Raw genomic sequence first — 12,099 nt, 5'->3', positions numbered from 1 at the left:
TTTAATATTAAAGACATTCTATTTAGAATAACAAGACTAACAAATCTCAAACAATTCAAGACGCTACTTGCACTGTGTTTAGTGTGGGGATGGGGAAGAAAGTGGAAAAAACGGAAGCTTTATATCAACCAGTATTTTACTTAATGAAATGCATAAAGCCAGTCTCATTTCCCACTCTGCATGTGGATTAGGGTGTGCAGATAATCTTGGAAGCCCATGCTTCAGCTCATCTACAAGAGGATGTGCAGACACACACGTACAATCACTGGTGAAAGGAACACCACACTGTTCTCTCAAAATTATGTGCCAGTGGTTACCTTATGTTTAAAGGCTAATAATCTCATTCCTAAAGGCAATAAACTCTAGCTAATTTGCAATTAGATAAAAAAGTGCATGATACATTTCATCAAAAGGTTCCTGTATAATATACCAGAACACAAATCTTAAAAATTTAACTCCAAATCTGTTCAATGAAAAATAATTAAAAGAAGAAATTACCAACTTCATTGAACTGTTGCAGTTGTCAAAATATTCCATAGATCCTAATGCTGTAAAATATGTAACAACATTTAAACCACAAAAACCTTTTTAACCTTTCAAATGCACAATGAACATCTTTTTCTGGGAAAGTGGGTCAGCATTAGTTATGGGATGCTGCATTGATAATTGTATGGTTAGACATGTATAATAAATTGAAACAGGTTCTTTTGTTAAAAAAAAAGAGGGAGAAAGGGATCATGCTTTCTGCAAAAATATAAATACATAATACCTCACTTTTTTGTTCTGCCCAGTGGAAAAAAATATTCCCTCAACAAAAACATGGCTTTACCAGCAGCATATAAAATTGGTGGGCAAAAGACTCAATGCAAACGTTTTCACATCAACTTCTTATAAAAAAGGTTCCTTTTAAAGTTCCAAACTAAACTCGTATTTTGGGAAGAAAATCTTCTTCACACTAAGCCAGATGATGAGTTTTTAGTCCTTGATGTTCCACACGCTTGTAGAGGTATTTCACAGCACACACAAAAGCATTGTCACTGAAACCAGACTGCTCATACACCTGAACTATTTGCTGAAGCAATCACATGATCAAAACCTCAGCAGGGATTTACTACAACGTTACGGAAGTAAGAAACTCTGCTTCCATACGCATGATGACTAAAAACCCCAACAGATTATTTCCCCTCTTCCAGCAGCTGACAGAGGTGTCCTGCTCCTCCTAAAAAGCTGGAGAGACACAGTGGCAACACACATTCTATGATTAAAATTCAATTGCAAATATAAAATCCTAACATTCAGAGTACTGAGCAGCTTTTCCATAATAATTTAAACAAATATAAAGGGACAAGGGAACTTCTGTTCTTCCACAAGTGCTTCTTATTTTAAGCTTGACTGTAAAAACCTATGAGTTTGGGGGCACAACATTTCTTAATGTTAAGCATTTTTAAAGTTCAGATGCAATTCAACCTGTCTAGAACACAAAAGAAAACATTCCATGCACTAAACTCCACAAACACTTTGTACATTTACTGGAACACGTTCATATACACACTAATACATGCTTGTGTGTATATGTATATGAAAAAACACTTCTAAATGAATACAAAATTAAATTTACAATGTTAAGACTGAAGCAGTTTGATAGGCAGAAAATTCAAACTTTCAGAAGACAGCTCAATACAATTTTGTAAACACTTAAAACCCCAATGGACGCTATGGCTGTCAATCATAAATTTGAATTTTTTGACTGTGTCAGGTTTTAGTGATCTTCCCTTTTTTTTTTTCTAAAAAAGGTACTTGTACTGTATTACTTGTATTTCTACTAAAACATATAAACAGTTGCAACAGCTACATGTCTACATAGGAAAGAGAGACCCATGGATACTTACCAGAGCTTGCAACAACAGAATTAGGCAAAATTTATTAGAAAAGTAGTTAATATTAGCCACTTTTCATTGATCAACAGTTTCTATGACTAGAACATATAAGCTCTTACCACGTGTCTCTCATTAAAGCAATTTCTCAATTTTGAACCTAAGCAAAACTAATAAAAACATCTGCATCATGAGAAGTTTATAATCTTCTAATAATAGATTATTTAAAAATTAATTTTTGCAATATTTAAAGCCAAATTTATAATCTAACACTATACTGTGACGAAAATATCCAGAAAAAAAAAAATCACAATTCTGTGTCAGAGTGCAAGAAACACATCTGCATTTTTCATGAAGTTAACTACTAATGGTCTTTATTTTAGCTTTCGCTACTTAGACACTTTATATTTTATTTGTTAAGATGGTCTGTTCTGTGAGAACTGGTGTCTTCACAGTTTAGTGTACCATTTTCAGCTCTGAAATACTTGAGAGTACACTGTGACAGACAGTATTTGACCTAAGACCAACACTATCAAAATTTCAAACACCTGTAAGATTGTGTCCTTCACTTCTGTGCACGTGTGATCACTTAACACATGGTATTTCACAGAACCTACTATATATTCCATGTCAGATAACATCCAATATACTTGAGTTTTTATTAAAAGTGGAGAAGAACATGGATGTAAGTTCTATCCCAAATAAGTTAAGTTACCATAAGAAAACTGGTAACCTAGGAAGAGAGGCAATGTCACCAAAGTGAAGACAAGTATCTGGCAGAGAAGATCACAACACCAACACGTTGTAAAGTGGTTTGTATGCACAGTCACACATCAGTCTCTCAGGAAGGATAACTCCAGTGACAGCACAGAGCATTAAGCTAAATCACTACTATTCATTGTAATTGTATTGTCAAATAAACCATGCATTTTCCCACCTCTCAAGTAATGAACTGTAACTGCATAGGTTTCCTAATAACTGAATCCTGACAGCAAACAGACCCTTGGCACAGCTAGACAGGATTTTTCTACCACTTTTTGCCTCATTTATTTTGTGATTTATCAGCATATTTAGAAAGTTCTTAAATATATCTCAACTCTCCCCATGTCTGATATTAAAAAAATAAGCTTCCATTGAACTAAGGTTTTTTTAGGGCAAGAAAGATCAGCATTTTCATTTTTTTGTACACCAAATTTTTTGCAACAACTATGAATTTTGCTATTGCCAACATGTCTAAATGCTTCCCACATAATTCAAGACCACAGCACACCTCCCTTCAATGAGCATTCCACTCCACACTCTAAGGTCTTGCATGTGGCTGCCAGCACTTAGAAGATCTAAAGATGCTGTATTTGCCTGAACCTTTGCTGTTAGGTTAGGAAAACTTTTATCTACAGATGCCATGTTAAAGCATACAATAAAAATTATTTAAGATTAATCCATTGTCTTCTGGTGATGCCGCCCACAGTCATCTGCCTTCTTCCACATATTTCTGTCTGAACCCTTCCTCTCCCTCTCACCTGCACTTCTAATGTGACAGTCAGTAAAGGTAATTTGGAAGTGGGAAGTTCCTGACAAAACCACTGATATTCCTGGAATTGACAAGCTTTGAGAACTGAGTTGAAGGTTTAAAAAAACTTAAGAAATCCAAGCAGTAAAATACAGGCAATAAAGACTTTTCCCAGCCAATGTGATGTACAGAAAGCTGCACTGGATCTGTACTAAATCCATACAGGAGTTGAATCACCTTCTTTCAAGCACCTGTTTTTCCTTGGAGACATGATAAAAATTTCTGCTTTATCTCATACCACTTTTCCATAAACTCCTGTAATTGCCACTACAATTTTATTTTGATAAAAATTATTTGAAAATTGTTGTTACTATGCCATTTATATAACTAGTAATACAGGCAAATGGCTGTACAATTATCAACAAGGGAAAAGGTCCTCAGCGGGTTTTTTTTAAACTTTATTTCATTAAAAGTGACCTGCAGGATGTCCTTTTGCTAAAACATTTTTATTGTAGACACATGCTTTAAACTGCTGGAACAGTCTGTGGAGTGTAATGCATGTACAGTTAAAACAGGGGCAGGGCTTAAGGCACCAAAATGTAAATACAGCCTAGTCCCAAACACAGGGCAGTTGGAAAATCACTTAAGATGGCAGGAGTAGGATACAGCCATGCCTAAGTAACTCAAACAAACCTGTCACTTAACATGCACATACCCCTAATTATTTATTATTATGGACTGCAAAGACAATGTAACACTCTAGTTTAGCTCCCTGATCTGTTCCAAGGCAGGAACACCAAATTCTGACAGCACTCAGAACTGGGTTTGTGATGCTAAGAGCCTTTTTTACCCCCAAAATGTTAACATATTACATCTTAATATATTCTGATAGAGATTACTCCAAGCATCATCCCTCATCCACAGTCACAATCTGTGCCAGGCTCCAAGGACAGCTGGATGCAAGATGACATCTACTAACAGCTGCTCAACTCAGTACAATGTGTGAGAACATTGAAAGAGTATTTGATCCATTTCTCAGAGAGAGATAATGAACCTCAAGGGAGGTAAAAGCATTCCTAACCATAAAATACAGCAACAATCTCTCTGTAGTTATTAACATGCTATAGGTTAGATAAATCTGCAATACACGGTGAATTTAAATTTTCTTGTACTTTAAGAGCCACACACTGTTTTCAAGACATGTGAGTAACACCTTAAATAAAATGAATAAATGCAGAGGAATTGAGGGCAAAACATAAGTTAATGAAGCCACCTTTCTCAGAAAAAAGCTAAGTTTGATGAGAGATCAAATACAAATGTGAATTATGTAATTCACTGGTTAGTAGCATTAATGTTAAGTTGCAGATTTTAAAGAAGTTACTTCACAAAAATTACAACTACTATGGAGTTTTGTACCGGTGATCCTCTACGTAATTGTCTTCAGAATATATTTAGCTTGGTTAGTTATTCAAATGATAAATGGTATCTTAGTGAAAGCAGGACAGAAAATCTACATTTTAATCACACTGAGAACAAATAATGGTGTGATAAGTAAGATACGAGTCCACCAGACGTGCAATTACCACATGCAGAAATGTTAGTGCAATGCAATACTCTTTATTAGAACATTACAGAGAGAACCCAAATAAAAGCTAAAAAAAAAGCCACCCAGCAAAATCCTTCTAACAAATACCACAGTTGCATGCATGAAACAAATCCATGTTATCTATTCAGAAGTACACCATTTATCAAGAACTATGTGCCTTCCACAAGAGGCACGTGCTTTTGTTTTGCCTTATGATCAGTAGGGCATGTTTGAGCTGGACTAACATTTTAACATTTCAGACAAATGTGTTAAGCTAGATTTTAAAATTCACTATTATCCAAGTGAATTTCAATGCTCAGTCAACCTTTAAAAAATATTAAATGTGAATAAATTTACCTGTCATACTTAAGGCCATTTTCTTTCACCTACAGCTATCAAAGATAAATGTCTTTAAGCAGGAGTTCTTACACCTTCTTTAAATATAAAATAACAGAAAATCATGATCTAAGTAATGTTAAAATCAACGTTTTGGAAATAGGGGGTAGGAAACACACTCATTAGCTAATGGACTTGGAAATGCAACCAAGAAACAGGTTGTAAACATGACTTTTAGATCTGAGAAGTAACAGTATCAAGTTTACTACTCAAAAATTCCAGGGGACTGACATGTTCCCCAGAAGTCTATGCAGGTACCCTTAGGAAAAAAAATTATTTTTTTGTACCTATGGCTACTAAAACCAGCAGAAAATACAAGTCAAGTATCAGGCAAGCATTAACATTACATGGAGTTTATACCATTAACAACTTCAAGACATTTATACAGCTGTTCTAGGAAAAACATAAAATAGAGCTTTCCAAAAGTATCAAGATTATGGACCGAAGATGTAAAGTCATTCAGACCTGGTGTGCTTGGCAAAATAAGTACCTGTTTTCAAACACTCTTGTTTATGAAAGCACACTTACATCCCAAAAGCAACTATGTACACAGAAGCTCAACACAATTTAGTGGTGCAGGATGTTAATAACACACAAATTCAACAAAAGACTGACATTCAGATATAGCAGCATTGCTCCTGTACAAATGACAGCATCTTCCATTTCTTCTGCACTGCAATAAATACTCTTGTAACTTTATGCTCTTTAAGAGCCCTTAGACACTCAGAAATGTACTTCTGAGTTCTATAAAGTATATTCCTGAGAAATATACTTCCTCAGCAATTAACAAGTAGAAGGCAACACTCTCAAGAGAATATCAAGCGTTGTGCAGCTAAAGAAGGAAACAATCTAACACCATCAAGGAAAAAGAGTTTTTCAGATGCACTGATACTTGTTAGAAACAGCTATTCTAACACTGCACTCGTTTGGAAGGGTTACAATTCCCAAAAGATCTGTTTGTCTACCTGCCAGTGAGTAAAGTGCCATCAGATATTGCAGACAAAAATCAAATACAGTTTATAATCTGCACAAGACATTTTTTCTACATTCTACTAAAATACTCAGAGAGAAACTAAAAATTAACTTTTTACCTTGATTAAAGATGTGATCACAATTGCTCCAGCATTCACCATAGGGTTATGAGGTCTGTCTGTGAAATAAAGTTTTCAATTACAAATATATTCCAAGACATGTTTGTCAAACAAAACCAGTCAAGTGCTCAAGTGAAAAATTATTCTAGATTTAAGTATGACTGAAAAGCTACTATTACAGAATAGCAATAATATAATCTTAAACCTTTAAAAAATACTGTAATCCAACACTATACACAATATTTTACCAATCTGAGTGCAATATTTTACAGCTTACAACACACTCAGCCTTATGCTACTTAACAATCCAGTAATTTTTTTTTATTTGGTATAATTTCTTTTCTTGAAAATTACAAATCCTCTTCATTTAAGAATTTAGCTTACTTCATAGCTGACTTGAACATACCTGCTGCACTTACATTTTCCTTTTTCCCCCACTGATCTCCATATTAACAGTATCTTGGCATTCCCAAGTCGTTCTTGGCTGCTGAATAAATCACCTTCTTTTGTATCTCCTTTTTCTAAAGAACCTCTCATCAGCCATCTTACTTTTCCCATATCATCTACCTTCCACAAATTACCCTTTTCTTTTATAAGTAACATTTTTGCTGTGCCTTTTAACTAGGATGTTGACTTGTGAGCATTGGTGGTATCTGAAAACCTCAAACAATTCTCAATACATTAATATCATGACAGGTTTGAATTCTTTATTTGCTGTTATTTTACCTCCAAACCTGAAAAAATATTCATTTTAAAACTGCACAAAAAGTGTCCACTATTTTTATGTATGATGTACAAACAAGGACTCTAAGAGAAATTTGAGATTATTTGGGTTTTGGAGATGAGTCTGGTATTTGCAGCATACACATCTATTCCCATGAAAATGACACTGGTTATGGTCAATGGCACCTTAGCTATCTATGACTATCAGTCAATCTTCAAAAACAAGTTTTAAAAGTCAATATTCATAAGCCTGCAGAAGTTTCCAAATTTCCATCACAAAGCACAGATCATACTCAAAACACAGCAACATCTTTTTGTTGTAAGTTGGCATTTTTAGCTATAATTTAAAACTGTCTTAAAATAGTTTTCATTCTTTCCAGCTTGAATCTCAATACTGTGAAATGCAAGAAATATCCTGTTTTAGGAATCTTCCATATAGTCAGTATAGAAAAAACAGCTTCAGATGCATGAACAGTTTTCAAACACCTGTGTATCACTTCATAAAATCTGGATTACAAACATGAAATTTACCTATGTCTGAATATTTTGAAAGTAAATAGATCAAATACATTTTTTTTTTTAAATTTTCAAATGTGGTCTTCAAAGTATTTATGAATGTTCAAACTGACAAATACTCCACATATTGGAAGTTCATACAGTGGTTTAAATCTACAAGCGTAGATTTAATCTTTTAAATCCTTTTCTTCCCTCCTCTTTCTTTACTTGGAGAAACTCAACATACCTTTCTCTCATTATTACTGAAATGTTTCTATTTATTAAACTTTTACTTTCTGATTTAGTCTTTTCTTAAGGACTGTGTAAGAAGCCATCCACGTCAGTTCCAGCACTTTTTTTCTCATGTCTATCAGCCACAGAAGCACATACTTAAAAACTAAATTTTCTATCATGTCAATTAAGTCTTCTCTATTAACTTCATGTTCATTGGTCAAAATTTCAATTGTCCAAATCCTCTTATGCGTAACAGCCTTAGAAACACTCCTGAAGTATAACAGTAATGCAAAAGACCACAGCCCCCCAATTCATCTTCTCCAATAGTTCCATTTTAAAAGCAGCAATAAAAGAAGAAAATAATTACTACACTTTGTCATGTTATTAAAAAGAGAAAATATAGATCATCTATATTAGTTCAAAGGAATTAAGGGGCAATTTTCAGCATCATCAAGTTTTTTTTATAGTAGAGCTTTTGTAGGATATGAAAGACAAATCTTCACACTGTACAACACTGTATTTGGAAAAAGTAGGAAAGCAATAACAAGATAACATAACTTGACAAAATGCCTAACCCCTTCTTGGCAATGTAATCCTACATTGGTATTTCATCACCATTTACAAACATAGTAAAAGAGAAGAAATAAATTGCAAATATATATTTTAATTTTAAGTATGGAAAGAGGATTGTAAGGTATAAATAAATAATTTCTATATAAATCATTTGCATGTATTTAAAACATAATAAATACAATTAGGTATCATTAATATATTAATACTACAGATATTTAAGTCAGAATTCAATACAGTCCTTGACAAAAATGTCATCCAAGCCTTATGCTGGTAATTAAATATTAATTGCAATACCATGGCAACGGAAACATTGTCTGTTCTTTTACTGAGACAGACCCACTAGAAGAAACATTTGTGTTTCAGAGAAAACATCCAGTATTTCCTTTAAGGCTACATGAGTCATCTTTCTCAAATTTTTCCCATAAAATTAAAAAAAAAAAAAAAACATTTCCATGCTTAAAAATTAATATAATATGAGAAAGAAATAATCTAGGTAAGTGCTGTAGGAGAAATTCTTGCTAAAATAATCCTGCCACAGGGAAAAAAAATAAACACATTGTTTTGAATCAGTAGCCAAATTCCATTTAGAATAAACTGTGGGAAGATTTCACCTTCTGGAAACTAGTCAGTGCTGCCTTTGGCACCAGCACCTGCTTCTCAGAAGACTGAGAAGTGATATGTTTTTTAAAATCAATTTAACGTCTTTGATTCTTTCACCACCATTTTACAGAAACCTAGATTAAGGAATTCTTGCTACCAACTCAACTAAATAAAAATAAATTTCAAATGCCTGCACTGTTAAAACTCTTTGGGTTTTCCTACAGCTTAGTAACTAGCAAACAGAATAGAAGCAATAAAACATCTTTCACTGGCTTTCTAAATGAGGCAAAAGTGACTAACAAAGACCAAGTCTACCTTGCTGATGGCAAAATATTCTGGGACACTGCCTAGTAATAAGACAAAATATATAAAGAGAATATTTAAGAGGATACAGTAAAATCAAAAAGACTAAAAAACTGTGTACGCTTGCCTCATAATTTTCTAAACCTGAGTATTTGCATTATTAAGTATAATGTATCTCTTACCATCTTCATTCAGGAACAATTTGTTGAATCTTAATCCACTGGGCTCTTTACCAACATATCTGTGCACATACTCTGTGCCAAGATCATTGACAGCAATTGCGTATTTCAAAGGCTTCACGCAGGACTGGAGACAAAATGGAACTTTGGTATCACCCACAGAATGCCTGGGAAAACACAGATGAACAGGCTTGAAATTTCCTGCTTGTCAGCTGTGGCAGTAGAGTGTTGAACACTTCATCTATCCTTCAACATACAAGGATTATTAACAAAAACGTCCCCAAAAGCCAAAGCATATTATTACTAGGTCTGATTTTAAAGAACATAACAATGAGATTTAGAAGTTTTAGCAACTGACCCCATAAGCCAAGCATAACAAAGTCAGTTGCTGACTACTGCAGAGGTAACAAAACAAAAAACAAGTTCAGAAATGGGTTTGTACCAGAGCAAAATATCACCTCAAACCTCTAGTCTTACACTTATCCTACTCAATTGCAACCCACATATTCAGCGGGGTACAGCTGACCCAGATAGAGCCACTATAGTGATTTATGTCTATATAAACAAAGATAAGATACAGCTTGGTTCTGCCATTTGAGAACAATCATCAAATGGCGTATTTACATTTCCTTTAATAATGCCAAAGATATAGCACTTATTACATGCTATCTTTTGGAAAGTTGACTTTCAGCATCTATGTCAGACTGCACCAAAGAGTGACTCATGCAAGCAGCATATGCCACATCTAGAGAGAGCAAAAGGCTTGCAGCAGTCACTTGTCTGATGGCAAAATCAGGAGTGGATTTGCTTCTGTTCTTTGCAGAAAACACTAGAAGGTTTCAGTGAAAATCACAATATCATTCTGGCATTATAAAAGCTAACATTACACAACATTAAGCATTACAAAAACTAACATTATAAGACCTTTCATTAGCACATAATATCCAAAACAAAGCAAAATGTCAATTTAAAGTATAAGGTTTTTTACTATTAATAGATTCTAATTCAGACACTTAAACAGGGAGATGAAAAAAATACTTCTGCTCACTTTTACAGCTCCTCCCCTGAGATTACAGAACATATGGCTAATTATAAGCAAACATATGGACCTCAAAAGATCATGGCAAAATGAACTCCAAAATGAACTCCTAGCCACAGTCACCAGAAGCAAGTCTGATGCTCTCAGGAATGCCCCATTCACAAACACAACAGCTAAAAATTGCAGTTTCCAGAACCTGCAGTAGGAGTAGAGCAAACTGCAGGTCAGCAGAGCTGATGAGCACCTTGCATTGTGTACTCACAAAGGGAGACACAGAGCTCATGTTACTTCTCAGCTAGATGGTGCAAGGTATCCCTTTACATCTAGGCTCCTAACTGTCTCTGCTACTCTGAGTTACTGACACTGAGAAAAATAAAATCACTCTGCCTAGATCTAAGACCTACATACACCCTTACAGGGGAAAGCTTGATAAACCTGAAAAGCAAAAGTGTATTCAGCTCTGTCCAGTTCCCACATCTACATTTTCTTTTTAAAGAACATGAATCTGCATTTTTTCAGTGACACACAGATTATATAACAATGTTACAGTGAAAACATTAAAATGCAGAGAAGGAGCTAACACTTAAGTACATTGTGACCTACACAGAAAGTTATACAGCTTGATACACAGGTACTATTAGACAAAGCTTTTCAACTTCCAAATATTATTGCTACAGAAGCATTGCCTCTATCTTTTCTTCAACTATTCCAAGAACAGAATGTAGAAGTTACAAAATGTAGAAGTTAAAATATACCTCTGTCCATCCACGGTGCAAAGTGACACCCCCCACAAATCGGGGCTGAACTTGGCCAGTTGTGGAATATAGTCAGCAACCTATCACAGTGTGAAATAGAGAGACACACATTACAATATCCAAAATACTGAACTCTACATTAATTAAAACAAATATCAAGGTAAAACTGATTTATTCTATAAATTATCAGCAGGTATACCTAAAATTTCATTAGAAATTGTTATATTCACTAGATCATTATCAAATAAAACATTTTTCTAAGTAAAATTTTCAGCATATTCAGAGAGGTATCTGTGTTCTGTATAACAGCATGTCCATCGTTTTCAAATAATATAAAACTTTTAGTTTGTAACACAGTCTGGGATTTTTCAACTGATTTATTAAAAATAAGCACCAGAATAAATTTCATTTACTAACCAATGTGCAGTACTAACGATTACTTTCATCACACAATCCAGACAGATGTGTAGAGCTGCATAATTTTTCTAGAGCCTAAGTGTAGTCTGATAAATTATTCAGCAGCTTTATAGTTTATGTAATATAAAGAAAGAATAATACTATTTTCATATTCCAACATCAAAATGCTACAAGATTCTTAGAGGCTGTGAACTTTATTTCTAACACAGTTTAAACAGTGCAGGCATAACTGAACTTCAAAACTCTTTCATCAGGTTACCAGTTTAATTTTGCAAAAAATGTTAAGAAAAACCTGTCTACTTAACAAATGATGCATTTGGGTAAT

General features: G+C 34.2%; 1 protein-coding gene across 1 annotated transcript in view; it reads right to left on the bottom strand.

The window, feature by feature from the left end:
• GLS (glutaminase) overlaps nt 1-12,099 on the bottom strand; it is a 59,760-nt gene that overhangs the window by 33,679 nt on the left and 13,982 nt on the right. Inside the window, exons 5-7 of the mRNA XM_036386695.2 lie at nt 11,358-11,437; nt 9,567-9,730; nt 6,457-6,515 (exon numbers count right to left, since the gene is read on the bottom strand). Coding sequence (XP_036242588.1) covers nt 6,457-6,515; nt 9,567-9,730; nt 11,358-11,437 — 303 coding nt within the window. The remainder of the gene's footprint in view (nt 1-6,456; nt 6,516-9,566; nt 9,731-11,357; nt 11,438-12,099) is intronic.

The sequence above is a fragment of the Molothrus ater genome, chromosome 7, assembly GCF_012460135.2.
Source record: "Molothrus ater isolate BHLD 08-10-18 breed brown headed cowbird chromosome 7, BPBGC_Mater_1.1, whole genome shotgun sequence".
Lineage (NCBI taxonomy): Eukaryota > Metazoa > Chordata > Aves > Passeriformes > Icteridae > Molothrus > Molothrus ater.
The sequence above is the reverse complement of the archived record's forward strand: the minus strand, read 5'-3'. Positions and strand labels throughout refer to the sequence as shown.